This window comes from Populus trichocarpa, chromosome 6, assembly GCF_000002775.5.
Source record: "Populus trichocarpa isolate Nisqually-1 chromosome 6, P.trichocarpa_v4.1, whole genome shotgun sequence".
NCBI classification, from domain to species: domain Eukaryota; kingdom Viridiplantae; phylum Streptophyta; class Magnoliopsida; order Malpighiales; family Salicaceae; genus Populus; species Populus trichocarpa.
This window is the reverse complement of record NC_037290.2, coordinates 19,768,838-19,788,616: the sequence shown is the minus strand read 5'-3', so window position 1 is coordinate 19,788,616 and position 19,779 is coordinate 19,768,838. Positions and strand designations below refer to the sequence as shown.

Below are 19,779 nucleotides of genomic sequence, written 5' to 3'. Positions count from 1 at the left end.
TCCTCTTATTAGTGGCATAACTCACGCCAATGTTTCTTTCTCTCATAATCTGTAACACTAGTATGCAATAGTCAACATTTCATTTAGGAATCAAGACATTAAACTCAATAATAAGAGGAATGGATGACAAGAATAACTTCTAATATATAATTGCATCAACAATCCAGATGAACCAAATATTGTCATTTCTTTATTAAATCAAGATAGGTGAAAGCATAAGGCAACTGCTACAATTGAATATTATATTAGGAAGGAGACTAGTCAATACCTATGAAGAATTCAAAAGGAAACTTAATAGATGATTATGTCCCATAAAACTATCATAATAAATAAAGGCAACAAAGATTTTTAAGAACTTCACCAATGATCTAGCATTTTCTCAATCCTTAAACTAGAAAGCCGTATGTTCTTTTGATTCTTCCTTGAATCAACCTATGTATTCCAACAAATTGTAATTCAATAACACTCATAATTTTATAATAGTATAATCCAACAAATTCTAATTCAATAACAATCATAATTTGACAATAGTGTAATCCAACAAATTTTAATTCAATAAAATTAAGAATTTAACAATAGTGCAATCCAATAAATTCAAGTTTACAGGTTGTGATGTTTCTATTTCATAATGATCGTTGATGAAATATGAGTTTCAATATCTAAAATCAAGTTGGTGATGAAAAGAATCTTCACATAAAAGCATTATACATAAGATGGAAACAACAATCAAGTTATGAATTCTTGTTATTGTATGTTATGTAGTAATAAAAATTCTAGTTATTGCACATGGTCAGAATCTGAAATTGATTTTTGAATCTGCCTACAATACCTAAAATGTCATTCATTCTTGCCCACTACCTAGATTTGTAATTTGCAGAACTTTAGGGATGGATGAATAGATGTTTAAATTGAACAGAAAAAAGGTTAAATCTATTCTCACACCAAATGGATGATAAGAAATCAAGTCAAAATTCTACTAAATCACAATTTTACATTAACTAGCTCTTAAACATAAACATGTTAAAATAATTAAGTTTTCCCTTATTTAAAAACCTTAGTCGCAACATGCTTAACATTGCATGCAATTTTGAACCAAAACAAATATAAAAAACTCAAGATTAAGAAATTTACAAAGAAAGAGAGTGCACCGAATTTGAGAGACCAAAGACACAAAGAAAATAAAAGAAAAGGAGATGGAGGGGAGAGGTTACAACTTACGTGAGAGAAAATGGTAGACTGTAGGGTAAAGATTGCGAGAGAGGAAACAATTTAGTTTAGGGTGGTTAACTAGTTGGGAGAGGTGAGAGAGAATTAGGGTTTTAGAAGAAAAAAAGAAGAAGAGAGAGAGAGAGAGGTCTTTTATACCTAGTTTTTTGGCATGGTTTAAAAATTAGGAGTACAGATTAAATCGGTTCGGGCTGGTTCAGTTTGAATAGTTTTAGAGGTTTTAAACCGAACTTGAATCAAACTAAATTAGATATTTTTTTAGTTTTTTTAATTGGTTTTTTCAGGTTTTTTTCATAATTTAGTTTTTCAATTAATTTTTTTTATTTTTTTATTTTGCTCGGTTATTCGAGTTTTTTACTTTCGACTACTTGATTCTGCCATTAGTTGATACCCAGATCAAAACTCAAAGAAGAGATTAAATAGGCCAGCCAATATTGAGCCCAGAAAAGGCTTTTCAGCAGCCTAAAGCTCAACCCTGCTGCTTGATGCCACGTAACTCAACATCTATTAATTCTTTTGCTGACGTGGCTGAATTCAGTTAATCAGTTATATCTACACATGTCATGTGATCAACAGCCGTCTCTATCACACTCTCCCCTCTCTCTGTATAACGAACAAAAACCGCCCCAAATTCCCCCCCTCTCGCTCTAAATATCAAGGACGAACCGTACAGTAATTTTCTGCTCTGCTTGGCCACTGAGAAAACAGAAAAGAAAAGAAAATTAAGAACCTTCCTCCTGCAACTTAATCCGCCATCTTTTGTTAGTTTTTGTAGTTTCGAGCTTTAAAAATCTCTCTTTAATTTCTCGGGCACCGAACAGGAGCGACTGAAAATTTTGTAAAGATTCGAGCGTTTCCTATTTGTTTATAGGTAAAAGAAAGTGATAAAGTGTAGTTTTTTGGAGTTACAATGGCGAGCCAGAGACTGCATTGGGGTTTTGTTGTGATTGTGTTCTTGGCGATTCTTTCTTTTCAAGCTTCTGCTTCTACTGATGCTTCTGATGGTAAATCTAGTTAATTTCACCTTTAATCTTGCCTTTTTAGTGATCTATTGAGTGTTCTTGCGTGGTTTTTATAAATTCTTTTGTGGCCATAATTCACCAGAATGCTCTTTGGCAATATCTGTTTGGATGCTGAGAGAAATTGTAGGAATTTAATTACAGCATTTGAAATCAGTACTGTTATATTTAGTAACTGATCAACAAAGAAGAAAGTTTTCTTCTTATGCGTTTTAATTATTTGGAACGAGAAGAGCATAGACTCAGGATTCAATCAAGAGTTTAATTTGATTTTCCTATAAAATAAAAGTTTTGATTTCAATTTTCTTTTCTTTTTCTTGGTTTACTCAGAAACCAAACAGGAAAAAAAGAAGAAGAAAAACCACCCCTGTTTAGCTTCCTTTTCTTTACCGGGAAAATGAGGCTACAAGGGAGCAATATGATGTGATGCCCTATCATCTCGATATCTGCCGTTACTGATAGAGCAATTATCTAGCGTGTATAAGCTCACTTGTACATCATGTATAGATTGTGATTACTGATGATTAGGGCTTAATTGCATCATTTTGACTCGGTTTTATTTATTTGTTCATCACCCACTAAACTATTGATTGATTATCAGAACATGATGATACTGATACTGTTTGCTAAACACAATAATGAATAACTATTTACATAATAATTCTAGACATAACATGATGATACTGATACTGTTTGTTAAACACAATAATCTGATTATTATCTTCTAATGTTAATGCAGTCATAGCACTTCAAGATCTATACAAGGCCCTGAGTAACCCCCCACAGCTAAAGGAATGGAGATTGGATGGAGGAGATCCATGTGGGGAATCATGGACTGGAGTCTCATGTGCTGGGCCATCTGTAATATACCTGTGTGGACATATTCCTATCTCACAATCTATACATTGTTTCTATTAGTTACCTGGACAACATTTCCAACAGTCATTTTTTCTTTCACGTTGTGCAGTAAACTTCAAGGACTGAACCTCAGTGGGTTCCTTGGAACCCAGCTGCATTATCTCCATAGCTTGAAGCATCTGTAAGTGATTTTTCTTGTCTTAGATTCAGTTATCTAAATTCTTCTTCTCATTTGATTCTTAAATTTGCTTTTCTGTGGTAGGGATGTTAGCTCCAATTATATTGTGGGTGAAATACCATATGCTTTGCCACCTAATGCCACTCATATGTAAGCTCTTCTGCATGCTCTGGTTGTAAATTATGTATTACTTTGATTATATCTATAGTACTCTAGCCACACGAGAACCTAATTATGCATCTTTATCTTTGGTTGTGTTTATTTAATATAGGATAATGTTTGACTTAATCGATGCAGAAACTTAGCATACAACTACTTGAGCAAAAGTATACCCCTTTCCTTACCAGGTGTAGAGTTACTTCGGCATCTGTAAGCTGATTGTCACCATTCTACTGCCTATTTTCTATTTTTCTATTTTTTTTTTTTTTTGTTGCTTGGTCTTGTTCAGTCATAAATTCTTTGGTTGTATTTTTGCAGGAATTTGAGTCACAATTCACTGTCTGGACCCATTGGCAATGTGTTTACTGGCCTACAGAACCTAAAAGAGATGTAAGCTTCTTCTAGCCCTTTGGGTTTAGCTTTGTCAAAGGCTGCACTCTTTAGAGAAGTATATACACTGGGTCTTCTGTTAAATAAAACCATAGCATAATTCTGAAGCTGTTTTATTGGTGCAGCCTTCATCAGCACAGTTTCTTTAATTAGATCATAAGGAAGAAATATTTCGTTAATAAGAATATCAAACCAACTCATTTTCTTCCGTGTTGCCATCTTGCATTAAAAAATTGTAATTTGTTCAAAAAGCTTTTTTTCTCAAAAAACTTGTTCTTAATCAAACACTGGCAAGGAAACTGGTTTTATTATGCCTTTGAGATTTTGTTTTTTACATACCAAAGTTGGCACCATAATCAAACCATGATTTGGTTGATATTTCAGAACATTTTATATAGGTGGGTATCCTGACCATGCAGTATGTCATGCAAAGCAAGTTGCTTTTTGGTCACCTTAGTTCCCTAATGTTATCAGTTCCAATGCCATGCTTCATAATATTACTAGTAAATTCATGATCACTCTCATTTCCTTGTGAACCTTCCATCTGCTGCCACAGCGACCTGTCATCCAATAACTTCACTGGAGATTTGCCAAGTTCTTTTGGATCTCTGACAAATCTTACCAAATTGTGAGTTTTATACAACTTCCTTTAAATTCTCCTCAGTCCTATACCTGGTGTGTTTCTTGATATACCAAGTTGGTTCCTGTGTGTTTTTTTGGCTGTATCTACAGGTTCTTACAGAACAACCAGTTCACTGGCTCAGTTGTCTACCTGGCTAATCTTTCACTAACTGACCTGTAGGTTCTCACATGTTTTTTGTTCTTTTTGAAAATTAGGCTGATACGTAAATTTGATTATTTTGTTCTCGCATATTTCTATTATCATCAGGAATATCCAAACCAATCACTTCAGTGGTGTAATTCCAACTCAATTTCAGTTAATACCCGATCTATGGTGAGTTTGGAAGATTTCAGCTGCTTTGCTTTTAATTGCCTGCATTAACTAACTATTCATCAATTTCCTTTCCTCTCTACCTTTCACCAGGATTGACGGAAATCAGTTCCACATAGGGGCAAATTATCCTCCCTGGAATTATCCTTCGGATAATGGATCCATTGGGCAAACTTTTAATGGTCCCCCAACCACCGAGTCAAGTGCCATGGAGAATTATATCAAGGTAAATGGACACAAGAAGAAAAGGTTGGGCCCTGGTGGAATAGTTTTTGCAGTGGGTGTGGTAGCTCTGGTGGTGACTTGCGCTGCAATCTTCATTGCAATGCGTATCAAGCGATCCCGCCATTCTTGTTCTGTCAGGACAACTAGAGGTCAGAATTGTGTGCAAAAATATGTACTCTTATCTTGGATGCACACTTAATATAAAAGTGTGATATTAATTTGTGTCTGCAGAAGCTGCAGACTGATATGGATTTTCAGATACATATGACATCCAATATATTTGCTCATACCATAATTGTGAAACCTTTCTTGGTTGTAGTTTCCATTCCATATTTCCACTATAAGTGCAGTTTTGTGCTGCTTCTTTTTGTGTTTCTATCCAATTTTCAACAATTCAAATGAATTATTGGTTAACACAAAACAATACTATTGTAGTGATTTGGAATCTATAGAGCTGCATGACTTTGTTAACTGATTTTATTCACCTTCCGAGAAATTTAATTGTGGTGGTATTACCTTCCATTTGCTTTTGATATCAATTACTCTTTATCTTTCCATCTGTTTTCAAGTTGATACTAGAGATATTAACTGTACGGCATATTCTTGCTGATTCTTTATTTAACAAATTTTTCTTTACCATCCCTCCTCTTCCAACGGTTATGTCTTTTTCCAGTAGCATCTGAAGTGAACCCACAACAATTGCCTCCCCGATCTCCTTCGCTTCTTTTCCCAACGCATATCCCTCGTATTTGCCACAACAGAAATGAAAAAAATTCAGCAAGAAAAAGTTTCTTGATATATAAAGCCCCAGTAAGTGCAAACATTTACACTCTGACAGAACTGCAGCTGGCAACAAACAACTTCGGTGAAGAGAATCTTCTTGGAGAGGGGTCTCTTGGTTCTGTTTACAGAGCCGAATTCCAAAATGGCCAAGTATATACTTGAACATGCTGATTTCTTATTACTTATGAAATTCACAAGGGTTATGAGAAGTCACTGACCACCACCATCCCCACCTAATTTTTTTATCTTTTCCAGATATTTGTTGTGAAAAACATCAATATGGTATCACTGTCATTCCAAGAAGAAGAACAATTCTTGGATGTGATTTGGACTGCTTCCCGACTGAGGCATCCAAATATTGTAACACTCATTGGCTACTGTGTAGAACATGGGCAGCATCTCCTCGTGTATGATTACATCAGAGATTTGTCTCTTCATGATGTTCTGCATAGTGATGGGTACAAGCCACTGTCATGGAACATTCGTCTCAATATTGCGCTTGGTGTTGCTCGGGCTTTGGAGTAAGTATCCCATATGGTTGGTTTGCTTAGTAGGACCATTTCTTGAACTCCTCCTTGCAGGACTATAAGAGTAGATCTATAGTTGCAAAAAAAAAATATATGAGGAGATCTATGTCATTTTATGCAACAGAAAATATTCTGGAAGCATACATCTCTGTGCTGAAATTCAGCATTCTGAGTTGAAGATGGTAGGACATGAACTGATTTAGCAAAAATCAGGGGTAGGAAGTGGAAGAAGTTGATGTCTATTATAAATGTTACATTTTTCCATGCACTGGTTACTTCCACCTTGAAATTTTTTATTTCAGGTTCTTGCACTCCACATTCTCGCCTCCTATTTCTCATGGCAATGTAAAGGCTGCCAATGTCTTACTTGATAAAGAGCTTATGCCTCGTCTCTGTGACACCGGACTAGCTATTTTGAGGCCACTGACAAGCAACAGTGTTAAAATAAAGGTAAGTGCATGACTAATCTTCTCAGAATTTTTGTCACCTAACATTGTAGTATACAACTGCAAGAGTGGGCTGATAATGTTAAAAGTTGATGCAACTTGTTTATTTGACCACAACAGAATCTTCTCTGATATTGTTTCAAGGAGAATTCTTTTAGAGGATCTGAAACGACTTGTGTCAGAAACGTTTTCACAACAGAATTTCTGAGCATTGAGTTTCTGTCTTCCTCAAATCCCTTTTATCTTAGCTGCTTACATGTCGTTCAAGCTGCACCAAATGCATCTCTAGTCAAGTTAACCATATTTTTTGATAGAGAATGAAGAAGGGCTCATCCGATGTTGTTGATACAAACAGGCTTCTGAAATTGCTATTGGTGACACGGGCTATATTGCTCCTGAACATGGGGAACCAGTAACTGACAACACCAAGAGTGACATTTATGCGTTTGGAGTGTTGCTTTTGGAGCTATTAACTGGAAGGAGACCTTTTGATGGGTAGACGTTGTCCCCCCTGCCTCTATCAAATTTCTGCATGGTCTTCTGATATCCTTTTCTGTCTCTAACACAGCTCAAGACCAAGAGCGGAGCAATCTTTGGTGAAATGGGCTTCGTCTCGGCTGCATGACAATGAGAGTTTGATTCAGATGGTTGACCCGGGCATCAAAAGAACACTCCCCTCCAAGACTCTATCTCGGTTTGCAGACGTTGTCTTGCTCTGCATTCAGGTATTGGCATAAACATATATAAACAATCTATGTGACAGAAGATTGGAAAAGATGGTATTATGTGATTATTCATTTGAGGCTGTTAATTTTTTTCCCTTGAAACTTGAACAGCCTGACAAGTTCTTCCGTCCACCTATGTCTGAAATTGTTTCATCACTGACAAGTGTGCTGCGAAAATTCACTGCTGCAAAAAGTGGTGCCATGGAAGGTGCTGAAGTTGACCCTTTTGAGAGGTCTTTTTGTTCGACTTATAGTCGCTTCATAACCTCACCAACACCGAGTTACATCTCTGTTTGATTCTTGCAAGTGGCCAGGGGATATAATAAATGAGTTACTGTCAGAAGCATTACATAAGCATGATTTTTGTAATTCTAGTTAACTGCTTTTAGCGCAAGACCCTTGACAGTCAGGCAATTTTGTTATGGCTTTCCTTTCCATTTCATGTATTGTCACTGTTAGCACAAGGAATTAGCCTTTCTGATCCTCTCAATGTTAGACCTCTCTACATTTTAAATTCTTGGATGCCAATCGAAAGTCTGCCTCCAAATCCTCGTTGACTAGGCTTAAAGTTGGAATTTGTGTTTCTGGGAGGGAATTCACCTATTATGGGTATATCATTCATTGATCTCTCCAGCGATTTCAGATGGGAAAGGTGCGGAACCCATGATGGCCATCGTCTCCAAATATTTCTCACTTCAATCATAATGCTTGAACATGAACAGACTGTAGGATTGTGTATCAAATGATGCCAATGATTGTTGATGGCGCAAGAAAAACTAAAAATTAAGAATACAACTTTTCCAGTAATTCGGGTAGGGCCCAAATGGCTCGAGTCTCTCTCTCTTTCTTTCTTTTTTTCATTTTTTTTCCTTACCAAGTCATGCTACTCCAAGACACACCTCTATGTATTTTGATTTATTTATTGAACTTAATTTAGTTATTTTTTTATTTAATTTTATTTATTAAGTTTAATTTAGTTACTATTGGATATTTTATTTGGTGAGTTATAAGCCTAATTATTTATTTCTAGTTAAGATTTTGATATTTATATTATATTTTTCAAGATGTGAAATATTTTTAAATAAAATTTAAAAAGTGTAAACTTTTCCAACCCTGTACTTCTATTCTCTGGCTTTTTTTTTAATTTGTTTTTTTTATTATTAGATTTTAAATCTTTATTTTTTTTTTTTGTCTGGTATCAAATTTGGTATCAGACTTTTATTTTACCCCCACACCCTTCCCACCACACATTCATCCCCCCACCTCACAGTTGCAAACCGACCACTCCACCAGCAGATTGGCCTCCTACGGCAGATTAGCCGACCCACGTAGGTCTCCTTGTCGCCAACTGTATATCACCCACCTCAGTCGCTGCCTCGCCTGACTAGTCACTGAGAAGACCATCACTGCCTCACGCAGCCGCTAGCAATAACCAGAGCACAAACCAGCCGAAAATCAGCCCACAAATCACAGTAAATTCATCATCCTTAGTGGCGACAAATGAGTCTCCCAAGGAATTTTAATTCACCAATGCCACATCAGCTGACACAGCATCCAGCCCTGCCATGTCAGCAATACAATCTCTTCTTGTCCTGATATGTCATCAAAAAATTTATTTGTTTTTACGTTTTAAAAATTAAAAAAAATTAAATTTTTTTATTTTTTGTTTTAAATTAATATTTTTTTATATTTTAAAATTATTTTGATATGCTAATATCAAAAATAATTTTTTAAAAATAAAAAATATATTATTTTGATGCATTTCCAAGAAAAAAAAACATTTTAAAAAACAATCATTACCACACTCTCAAACAATCCTACTGCCATGTCAACCACCACAAATTTTAGCATGCTCTCAAACAATCTAGTGAGTAGATTATTCTACCTTTTAATTTGTTGTATATTTTTTTTAGCACCTGTCATTTTAAGTTGCTATTAATATTATTTTTGTGCCTAAAAACAATTCAAAATTCAAAAAAAATTGAAGTCTCACCTTGTGTTTCTATATGTTATTTTTGTTTATCAACCTCTTTTAATATGATAATTTAGCATCTAGTTTTCTTTGTGATTTGTTAGTTATTGTATGTGACATTATGTTTGATTAATAATTTACACTTAAAGGTATAGCATTACATGCTTAAAATTTTTGTAGTGTTTTCTGTACTTGATTAATCTCTACATTAATAAAAAAAATTATATTTATTTTTGTATTGTGATTTTATTTGTAAGAATCATCACATTTATTTGTAAGAATCATTTGTGATCTCAATTTTATTTTTAAGTTAATGTTACATGTATTTGTGTCATGATCATCTAGCGTCCAAGTTTAAGATTATATTTACCATAAACCCGACCCTTAGTGATACTTTTAGGGTCATTTAAGGGGAACTGCAAACCTAAATGGCCAACATGTGTAAGAGAATTGAATCCCAAGAAAGTTCTCAAGTGAGGCATCCAAAGACCAATAAATATCACAAGAATAACCATGGTAGAAAAGTTCACCCTAATATCCATCAGTATGAAAATCATTTAGGTTACTCTAAGCGTGATGACCTTAATGAGTGAGTCATAAGCCTTAACAAAATAGAAACCCTCAGTTTTTACGGTCATCGTGACCTTTGGATATTTTATATGTGGATTTGTGACATAGATCAATTTTTTAAGTGGCATAACTTGTTTGATAATATGAAAGTTAGATTTGCTAAGATGATGTTCATTGGTGAAACCAAACTTTATTGGAGACATGTTGAGAATTGTTTAAAGAGGAGAGGTAAACCTCCTATAACTGATTGAACTAAAATAAAATAAGAACTTCAGGAGAATTACATACCTCAATCTTATAAATAAAATATTTTAGCTTAGGCAAGGGAACAAATTTGTCCATAAGTATATAATATATTTTAATGATTATATGATGAGATGTTTCATAAGAGAAAATAAAGCCATAACTTTGCGACTCGGGTTAACATGTTAAATTTGTGACTCGGGTTATGAGACTATGATAATCCAATGTAAAATAAATCAAAATAAATTATGAAGTCTAATTTTCAATCAATCAAATATTGAAGGATGGAATTGAAAAAAAATTCAATTAAAAATGACCTAAAAAGCGACCTGAGTTAACTTGTCAAACTTGGATCATGAGGCCGGGATAACTTAATAAAAAGCAAACTGAAACAAATTATGAAACCTAATTCCCAACAAAATATAATATTAAATGATGAAATTGAAAAAAAAATTAATTAAAAAAAATAAGGCAATTGGGTTAACCCGGTAAACTTGCGACTCAGGTCATGAGATAGAGACAACCCATTAAAAATCAAATTCAATGTTGAAGAACTCGTGACCCGGGTCATGAGACCAAGATAACCTCTTAGAAAAGAAATAAAAAAAATGACTTGAGTTAACCGAGGTTAAAATTCCAAAACCCACTACCTTGATCGTGAGACAAGGATACTTCTATACAAAGTAAATCAAAATAGATTATGAAGCTTAATTCTCAACCGACCTAGTGTTGAATAATGAAATCAAAAAATAAATCAATTAAAAAAAGATAAAAAATAATCTAAGTCAACTCGGGTTAACCCGTTAAACATTATTCTCGGGCTATAAGGCTAGAATAATATAATAGAAAGTAAACAAAACAAATTATAAAGTCTAATTCACAATTAACCAAATATTAAAGGATAAAATTGAAAGAAAAAATAATTAAGAAAAAGAAGAAAAAAACTTGATTCAACTAAATTAACCCGTCAAATTCGTGATTCGTGCTATGAGAGTGTGATAACTCAATAAAAAAAACAACTATAATATTAAAGGATGAGATTTAAAAAAAATGATTGAAAAAAAAAGTCAAATAATAATAAAAAAATAATGCACTATTTCAATTAATAGTGCATTGTGAGGAAGAGTATAATAAAACTCTCTTCTCTTTTAGTTTATAGTTAATTGATTGAGATTTCTTAGGTCAAAAAGATAGATCTAAGATTGGGATTTTATCTTATGTCTTATTTTTCGATTTCATCGCGTCATTTTCTTACATTGAGTCAAACTTGTCCTTTTATTTCCGATTAAAGGTAATTTCATATCATTCATATAATTATATACTAACACATGGAATTCATGCATCCATTCTTTGTTTTGTGTAAATCTTTCCATGAATGGAGAAGGTTTTACATTAATAATGATTTAAAAACACTATAATAATAATAATAATAATAATAATAATATGTAATGTGGAGGTGGAGGTGGAGGTGGAGGTGGCAACATTAAGGTCATAATGATAATAGTGATGATTACGATAAAGGTTATATTAATGGTGGTGGCAACAATAGGATGGTGATTACAATGATGGTGGTGATGACAAAGGTTGTGATAGTGGTGGTGGCAACAATGGTGATGACAGTGATGGTTAAAATAGTTGATAATTGTTTTGTAAAATATTTTATGAAATTTCACAAGTTGGAAATATTTTCAATAAATAAATAAATTTAAATATCAATTAGACCTTTTTGTTATGTTTAGGGTTTGTAAAGTATTTTATTTTAATTAATTTTCTTATAAAATATTTTATGCAAAATATATATCTCTTGTAATTAGTAATGGAGTTGGACAAAGGGAATCAAATCACCTTGAGTTGATTTCATCCAATTTAAAATGAAGAATGACCATTCAAGGATGTTAGACTTCTATTAATGATTCAAGCCCTTATATGTTTCCCCTTTCTAATTTAAGTTGATGGGTTTGTTTCCTTTTTTCTTATTTTTTGTTAGGTTGAAGATTTGAAGAGAAAAAAGGGTTTGCATCATCAACTTCATAATAAAAGAAAAGGCTTACATTAACATCTTCATCTCCTTCGAGTAGATCTCAAGTGCATATCCAGGCCGCACCTAGACCAACTAATTTACCTAGGATACTCTCTTAACAACACTCGCTAAAACACAATGAAACAATCTAATAGATCTTATCAAATCTATCCCAGGTTATTAGATGACAGACATATTATAACAAAAGCTAAATGGTGTGGGGAAATCATTATAGATCAAAAGACATTTTACTATGGATTGTAATAGTAGTTTCACTTTCAATTTCTCATCTTTTCACGAGACATTTCTTTGGCTTTCTTATTCTTCCACAACGAATGGGTGGCGCTCGCGCCATGAAGAACGCGCGTGAGACGCTTTCCGGTGGTCAACTCTGGTCATCCAATGTCTCACTAGATGCGCAATTGTGTCATCTTCCATACGGTGTGGCATGTATAGACAGATAATGGTTGGATTGTCGCTAGTGATCAATTGTTTGTGTTTTTTCTTTCTTTGCTCTTTCCTGACAAATAGAGTGTATAATTATCCTCTTTGTTTGTTATTTGTCAAATCAGGTATGTTTGGCATACCCAAACACCTTAGGTCTGGCATGGTTTGTCAAACTCAAAGCGCTTCGGTTTAGACCTAAGCGTTTTGCCAGGCAACCATGGCAGACCCAAGTGCTTGAGTCAAAAAATTTGAAATTTTTCAAAAGCATGATTGGACTGCAAAAACAAATAGTGCCTCATTCAAGCAGAATTTTTCATTCATATGCAGTAGAATTAACTGCAAACTCTTTTTTGTTTGTGTAACTTATTTTATAAATTTATTATATTCAAAGAGGAAAGAATGGGAAAAAAAATGTTGAGTTTTAACTGATTTATTTCAAGTTTTCAAAAATAAACTTCTCTTTTTTGTATGCATTGTGGATGAAAATATTAATTTTATGTTTCCATCCAAATGATGGACAATTTTTTGAAAGGTTCATGCTTTTTTTTTAATTTGAGATGTTGTTGCATGATCTAATTGTCAAAGTTTGTTACAAGAAAAGTTTATTCTACATTATAACTATTAGTATATACAAAAATTTGAAATATATGATCATAAGAAAACTTTTAAACTTTTGAATTGATGCAATATGTTGTAGGAAAAGAAAATATTGTATATGTAAAAGATTTATTGACCTTATGACTATCTTAATTCGTGCAATTTTATATATGATTTCTTCACTAAAATTAAAGATTAATAAAAAAAATTAAGTGAATTTTAGGGATGCATGTTGTTAATGTCTCAAAATAGAAAAAATATAAAAAGATAAAAATATATTTGATTAAAAAGATAAAGATGAAAATACAAAATAAATATATTTTTAGAACAATTACAAGTGAATTCCTATATTATTTTTTTTTAAAAAAAAAACACATGGATCTAACATGGTAGTCATGCCCAAGCGTTTGAGTCAAAAATAAAATTCAAAAATAATAATGCAAAAGTGGACCTTTTAAAATTTTAAGAATCAATTAATTGGTTTGATTAAACAAGATAAAAAAAAATATATGTTATAATTAACGCTCTCAAGCTCATTTTTTATTATTTTAGCATAGTTATCCGACCATCTAGCAAAGAGTTGAGTGAAAATTTAAAATTAATACTCTTAATTAAATTTAATAACACTATTAAAATATTTTTTATTCTCTTAATATTTTTTTTAAAATTAAAAAATATATATATTAACCCACTGTCAGACACGTGTCAAACTTCTAGTACCGTCAATTATTGAATTATTTGTGTCCCTCCACTTCGATGTTGAGGTTTTAATCCGAGGCCAGGATGTTTGGAGGCCTCCAAGCCCAGACAGCGAAGGAGAGGAAGCATGCCGGTGAGGCTTAAGGTGACCGAACCGATCACGAGAGATCTTTGAACAAATAACCCAACCTGGCTTGCATTACCAACTTACTGGGCTCAATAATAGAGAATTCTCGCGTCACTAGCAAGGAATATCATACAACATTGCACCGAACATCAAAAAACTTTGAATTTACTCATCGCGCATCCTTTCTTTTTGTTAGTGGCGTTCTGAACCGGATGCTCGGCATATCAGTCTACACTACTATCTGCCATCAACGTTTCAACGAATGTCAAGAAAGGGGTAAAAATTGCCTAAAAGAAAAGAATGCTTCAGCAGTGGTCCACGGCCAAATAAGCACCACCCACATTGGAATTCACATCATTTGTTGATGAATATATCTGCTGCTTGCTGAGCCAGCTCAACCACCATAGCTTCGTCGAAGAACTTGTTAATGCTCACATCTTCACTCATTCCCTGGAATATCGAATTGAAATAAAAAGTATTACAAGATGATTATTGGTTTTATCCATTAACAGCATAGGAGATTATAATTAAACCATTTCCATATAGCACTTTGCTTGATTTGGAATTCTCATGCAGCTCAAAAATAATAAATTCAATACGGAGATGTTCTGCAAGCTTGAAGAAGTCGTCCACATAACACAGAGAGAGACTGGGAGGAGGGAGAGGGGTATACCTTGCGACGCCTTGTCTTCACCATAAATTCACGGGCAAGGTGCTGGATTGGTGCAGGCTCAAGTGGCCTCAGAACAATGCTCTTATCAAGGGGATCTCCAGGGACTATAGCCCAATGATCAAACACTGATAGGGAAAATGCTTGCCCTTGGGTATGGTACCTCAAGTCCGTCTCAAAACCAAATGATTCTATGACTGGTAAAAATGCCTGAATTCCAATTGTTAAAAATTAGAAAATAATAAGAGAAAAGTTTAAGTGTTTGAGGGTGTGTGTCGACCATCTGCATATAAATACTTGTATAAGACCATCAGTAGGTAAGCTGGGTAGGCAAAGTGCTGCCATCACCTTAACAATATAAGCAGGAGTCCCAGGCTGAGGAACATCGGCTGTAACATGCCCACGTCTGCGAGATAACACTGTATAAATTGCAGTGAGGCAGTCAATTGGTGTTTGTATCTGGAACAACAAAAGCACATTTAGTAAGAACAATCCAAACAAGAAACCCTAACTCATGAAATGAGTTAATTGCATTTATTCAGAAGAAATTAAAAGGACATTATGCAAGCTGAGGATGAGCATTCTACTCAGCTTTCTGCCAAACTCATCATATTCCATTGCTGTTCTTGTTCCTTTAGTTACACTTACAAGAAGCAAAACTCTATATATCCGTTCTCCCTTAAATATGCATATTTCTTTGATATGATACAAGTATCAAGTACCTCCACATAATATACTGGTTCCATGAGCCTTGGGGTTGCCATGAGAAAAGCTGAATAGGCCACACGCCGAGCTGTTGGAATTATTTGACCAGATCCGCGATGAAGTGGTTCAGGCGCAATCCTAGCATCAACTATCTTGAACTTAACATTTCTGATTGGTTCATCACAAAGTGGTCCTTCTCGTGCACCCCACTGAAACCTATCCAAAAGAACGTGAAGGCTTTAGTTAGGCATTTGGTTAAAAGGTAAACAAAAAGAAGAAAGTTCCAGTTTACCCTTGAACAATCCAGTTTACCCTTGAACAATAGAATCCTTCACGGCACCCAGTAATCCCTTGTCCACTTCAGTAGGAAGCGTGTCATCTAGCAAAATGTTAGGTCCCTGCAGATATCAATGTCAAATAAGATTAATTAAGTTTGTTTAATCCAATCATGGAAAAATGAGTGAATTAGAGTATCACAATATGAGCAGGATTTGATCACAGATCATTTGAAAAAATTAAATCACAGGTAAATTGTTCTGCGAGTACATTAAGCATCTAGATTACCTGCTTATCAGGGCCAAAAGCCCATATGGATCGTGCTGCAAGCAAATCCCAATCATATTTTGTCTTGAAGAAGTCACCTAGAGCCTTCCGGTTCCAGTCAATGCTTACAACACCATCCTCAATGTCTTCTGCAAGCCCTTTTTCCAATGGCTCAGCTATCTATAAAGTTAAGAACCATTTCAGATTAACTAAATTAAAAGTCCACAGCATTGAAATAGAAAGGCCCGAACTAGATCAAATAAAACTTGTGGCCTTCTTTACCATGGTTATTTTATTTTTCTTGTTGGGTGTTTCAGCAAAGCATTTCATTGATGAAGACTCCACCACTGTTTCACAGAATGAGACAACAGGATCGGCTACCTACATTTGACATGAAGCATTAGAAAAGATGAATGTGAATTAAAACTAAGAGCATCCCATAGGAAAAAGCAGAATAAATCACAGAAGTATATTAAATAGGATTATGAGAAATAGATACCTTCACTTCCACTTCAGAATAGAGCTCTCTAAGGTCCTTCATAATAGAATCCAAGTACAACTCTCCAGTACCAAGAATAGTGTGCTCCCCAGACTCCTCGACTTTAGTTATGGCCAGAGGATAGCTTTTACTGATCTTCCTAAGACCCTCCACCATCTTGGGCAACTCGCTTGGATTTAGAGGCTCAGTGGCGGTTTTAACTACTGGGAGAGTATTGAACTGAAGAGGTCGAAATATGTATATATCTTCTTCATTATAATTCACATTACTGAGAGTTGCAGTTTTCATAATTGAAGCATCCACACCTTCAATGAGAACCCAGGAACCAGGAGGTGCCATGCTTATGGGTAACCTATACCGAGCTTGATATACCCATAGTTTGGTCACTTCTTTGACTGTCATGTCCTCCTCATCCTCTGGTGAATAGCCTTCTCCCAAAACTTTTACAGACTGCCCTGTCATAATTTTACCACTATAAACCCTACCAAAAGCATCAAAGGAACTGCAATCTGACTTAGGATACAGTTTGGTCACATTAACCATTAAGGGGCCAGAAGGATCACAATCTACCATGGCATGGTAAATCATTGAGTCTTTGGGCCCAGTATAGGTATGATCAACCTTTCTAGCAGCAGCATCCCTAGCCGAAGGTATATGCTTAACAAGCATATCAGTGAAGCCTAAGGCTGAGCCAAAAACTTGGCTGCAAGCCAATCTTAGCAAAGGTCTGACATTTAATTTATAAGCTGAATTAGGAAGAGTAACGCCAAACTCAGCAAGAGTAGACTCAACACTTTTTTTATGTTCTCCAATCACTTGGCTGTATATTTTGTAAAGAGGTTCCAGCACAAATTGAACAAACGATCTTTCTGCTCCACTAGCAGGAGGTTTCTTCTTGAAAGCCCTGTCCTCAGGATGATAATACATATCGCCCCAGAGACTAGACGCAAACTTATCAGCATCAAATGGGATACCATGGAGTTTGAGATACAATCTGGCAAAGGAATGCAAAGTGAAGGACCATCCTGCGGTTGCACCAGCAAAACAAACATTTCCAGCAGCTGGATCTATAACTTGGACATTTCCAGCAGTCAAAGAGACAGCAGATATATGGTTATTAATGACTTCTATGGTATGTCTTAGCTTATGGTAAGCATCCTTTGGGGGCAATTTAAGCTCTGTTATGAGCCTGTCAACCTTCAAAACAAAATTTATGCAAAGAACACTTCATGAACCAATCAAAATATTTGAAAAATCAAATTGGATGTGCCAATAGAGACAGTGGTAGGAGGGAATTACCTTATTGATCACAACAACAATAGGCAGCTGTTCCTGAATTGCGTGGCGTATGGCCCTCTCTGTGTTTACCTAAGCAAAAAAAAAAAATATTGTCATATCAAGCAGCTAGACCAAGCTCGTTCACACATAGAAACAACAGTTATATCATGAAATAGCATCTTCAAATTTTAAACACGATCTATAGGTGCATGGTTTTGAGAACAAGTTGACACAAGTCAAACAATAGAAGATTATAGCCTTGTTGCTGCAATTGGCCCAATCATGGACAAAACCATTTGCAGACTTCATGTCTATTGGGCAGAAGACTAGAATATGTTATGTATTGAACTCATCATGATTGATGAATTTACTATCTAAGGAAAAGGACTTCGCAAATTAATCCACATAAGTGTGGATAAAATCATAATAGGATATGAACGTACTATTTTTGTAATGAATTTAGCAATATTGAACTGAAAACAATTCTTACCATCACTCCTTCAGCTGCATCCACAATCAACACGGCACCATCAGCCAGCCTGAGTGCAGCAGTCATTTCATCAGAGAAGTTGACATGACCAGGGGTGTCCATGATGTTACAGAGGTACGACTTTGAATTGCTATCCTCAAGAACGAGTGACATTGGAACTGCCTTGATAGATATCCTTCTTTCTTGCTCATCGATCCTTGTATCTGTGTATCTTATATGCTTCTCACTATTTAAATCAAAAGTGGGCATATGATGCGTTTGCTCAACCAACATGTCCATAAAAACTGTCTTCCCATGTTGTAGATGGCCCACAAGGGCAACATTACGAACCAAAGAGGGATTTGACATGAGACCAACAAGAAACTGGCTGGAAACATAAGTTGAAGAGTCCTTAACCCCAACCTCAAACTTGATGTTCCTAACAGGCTTAATTATTGGTTGCTCAAGAGGCTGCTCGTCTTCATCATTAACCAACGTTTCAACACCTGGACCATAAACCTCCTCCGCAGTTGGGTAGTACTTCTTGTCCTCAGCAAGAACAACTTGGTTATCCATATCAACATCATCAGAAGCAGCAAGCCACCCATTGGAAGCATGAACTGCGTCCTCACCATCAGATTCCTCCTCATCCTCATGAGGCTTGTCTGGGAGTTCTTCATCTTCTTCCTCTCCATCACTCTCTCGGTCAGACTCTATTTCCGGACCAATGTAGTTCCCAAACTCATCATATAAATTGTCGTCCATGTCACCACTTTAACCTGCCATACCAAATCATAAACCAAATCAATAACCAAACACAAACACCGCCAAATCAGCTAAACTTCCACAAAACCCAGTGAATACCAACTAAATTTGTGCTTAAAAATTCTTCTCATTTTGTATCAATCAATATTAAAAACAAAACCATTATAATCTCTGATTAAGAAAAGTTAAGAAAAAAACGAAGACTACAATCTCACTGAGCCCTTTTTACCACTCGAACTAAACTTCAAATCTCACCTTTTTACCTCATGCAACTTGAAAACAACAAACACATAAACGCGGTAACTTAACAAGCTCAACCTAGCATCAGGGTGTCTAATTTTCTCTACAAATCGAATAACCCATTTCTTAAAACTCCATACTAATGACGATACAGGAAAGTAACTAGGATAGTAACCATTCAGTCGTAACGAAAGTATTCCAAGTGTACAGCTTGTGTAAATAGAAACTGAATCGCGAAACAATATACATAAGCAAAAATGAAGGCAAGAAAGGAAGAAGAGAAGGTGCTGCATACCTAGAAGTAGAAGAGAGAGAGAGGGAGGGGATAGAGCGGGAGGGGTTTTTGAAGGGGTTCTGGTTCTGTAGATTGCGAGCTCGTTATGGTAGACGGATCTCGGTAGGTTTATTTTGCTGGGCTGTGATTTATTAATTGGGCTCTCTCTGTC

At 35.1% G+C, this 19,779-nt stretch overlaps 2 protein-coding genes across 4 annotated transcripts; one reads left to right on the top strand and one right to left on the bottom strand.

Annotated features, from left to right (window-relative positions):
* The first annotated feature begins 1,823 nt into the window (after positions 1-1,823).
* LOC7455652 (protein STRUBBELIG-RECEPTOR FAMILY 2) lies at positions 1,824-8,060 on the top strand. The gene is made up of 16 exons (XM_002308338.4): positions 1,824-2,231; positions 2,986-3,118; positions 3,214-3,285; positions 3,367-3,432; positions 3,580-3,651; positions 3,760-3,831; positions 4,388-4,459; positions 4,564-4,629; positions 4,721-4,786; positions 4,877-5,157; positions 5,682-5,941; positions 6,047-6,312; positions 6,621-6,768; positions 7,120-7,259; positions 7,333-7,489; positions 7,601-8,060. Exons 1-16 carry the CDS (start codon positions 2,138-2,140, stop codon positions 7,784-7,786), a joined length of 2,151 nt encoding a protein of 716 aa, XP_002308374.4. The 5' UTR covers positions 1,824-2,137; the 3' UTR covers positions 7,787-8,060.
* Positions 8,061-14,207: 6,147 nt separating this feature from the next.
* LOC7455653 (110 kDa U5 small nuclear ribonucleoprotein component CLO-like) lies at positions 14,208-19,779 on the bottom strand. 3 transcript variants are annotated; one of them, XM_052453518.1, is made up of 12 exons: positions 19,629-19,779; positions 18,350-19,107; positions 17,881-17,949; positions 16,582-17,778; positions 16,365-16,463; positions 16,104-16,262; positions 15,852-15,937; positions 15,557-15,755; positions 15,183-15,293; positions 14,838-15,044; positions 14,506-14,614; positions 14,208-14,405 (listed from the first exon to the last, which is right to left on the bottom strand). In XM_052453518.1, exons 2-11 carry the CDS (start codon positions 19,091-19,093, stop codon positions 14,519-14,521), a joined length of 2,967 nt encoding a protein of 988 aa, XP_052309478.1. In that variant the 5' UTR covers positions 19,094-19,107; positions 19,629-19,779; the 3' UTR covers positions 14,208-14,405; positions 14,506-14,518. The 3 variants fall into 3 exon arrangements, with proteins under 3 accessions (XP_052309478.1, XP_052309477.1, XP_024458732.2); XM_052453517.1 differs by having other exon boundaries at positions 14,208-14,614; XM_024602964.2 differs by lacking the exon at positions 19,629-19,779 and adding an exon at positions 19,349-19,618 and having other exon boundaries at positions 14,208-14,614.

Excerpts from the sequence above, each read along its gene's own strand:
- LOC7455652 (XM_002308338.4), top strand. The coding sequence starts at position 2,138 with ATGGCGAGCCAGAGACTGCATTGGGGTTTTGTTGTGATTGTGTTCTTG. Across the intron at positions 3,286-3,366 it reads CTCCATAGCTTGAAGCATCT|GGATGTTAGCTCCAATTATA; the intron begins GTAAGTGATTTT and ends TTTCTGTGGTAG. Across the intron at positions 5,158-5,681 it reads TTCTGTCAGGACAACTAGAG|TAGCATCTGAAGTGAACCCA; the intron begins GTCAGAATTGTG and ends GTCTTTTTCCAG.
- LOC7455653 (XM_052453517.1), bottom strand. The coding sequence starts at position 19,093 with ATGGACGACAATTTATATGATGAGTTTGGGAACTACATTGGTCCGGAA. Across the intron at positions 17,779-17,880 it reads TTGTTGTTGTGATCAATAAG|GTTGACAGGCTCATAACAGA; the intron begins GTAATTCCCTCC and ends TTTGTTTTGAAG. Across the intron at positions 15,294-15,556 it reads AACCAGTATATTATGTGGAG|ATACAAACACCAATTGACTG; the intron begins GTACTTGATACT and ends TTGTTGTTCCAG.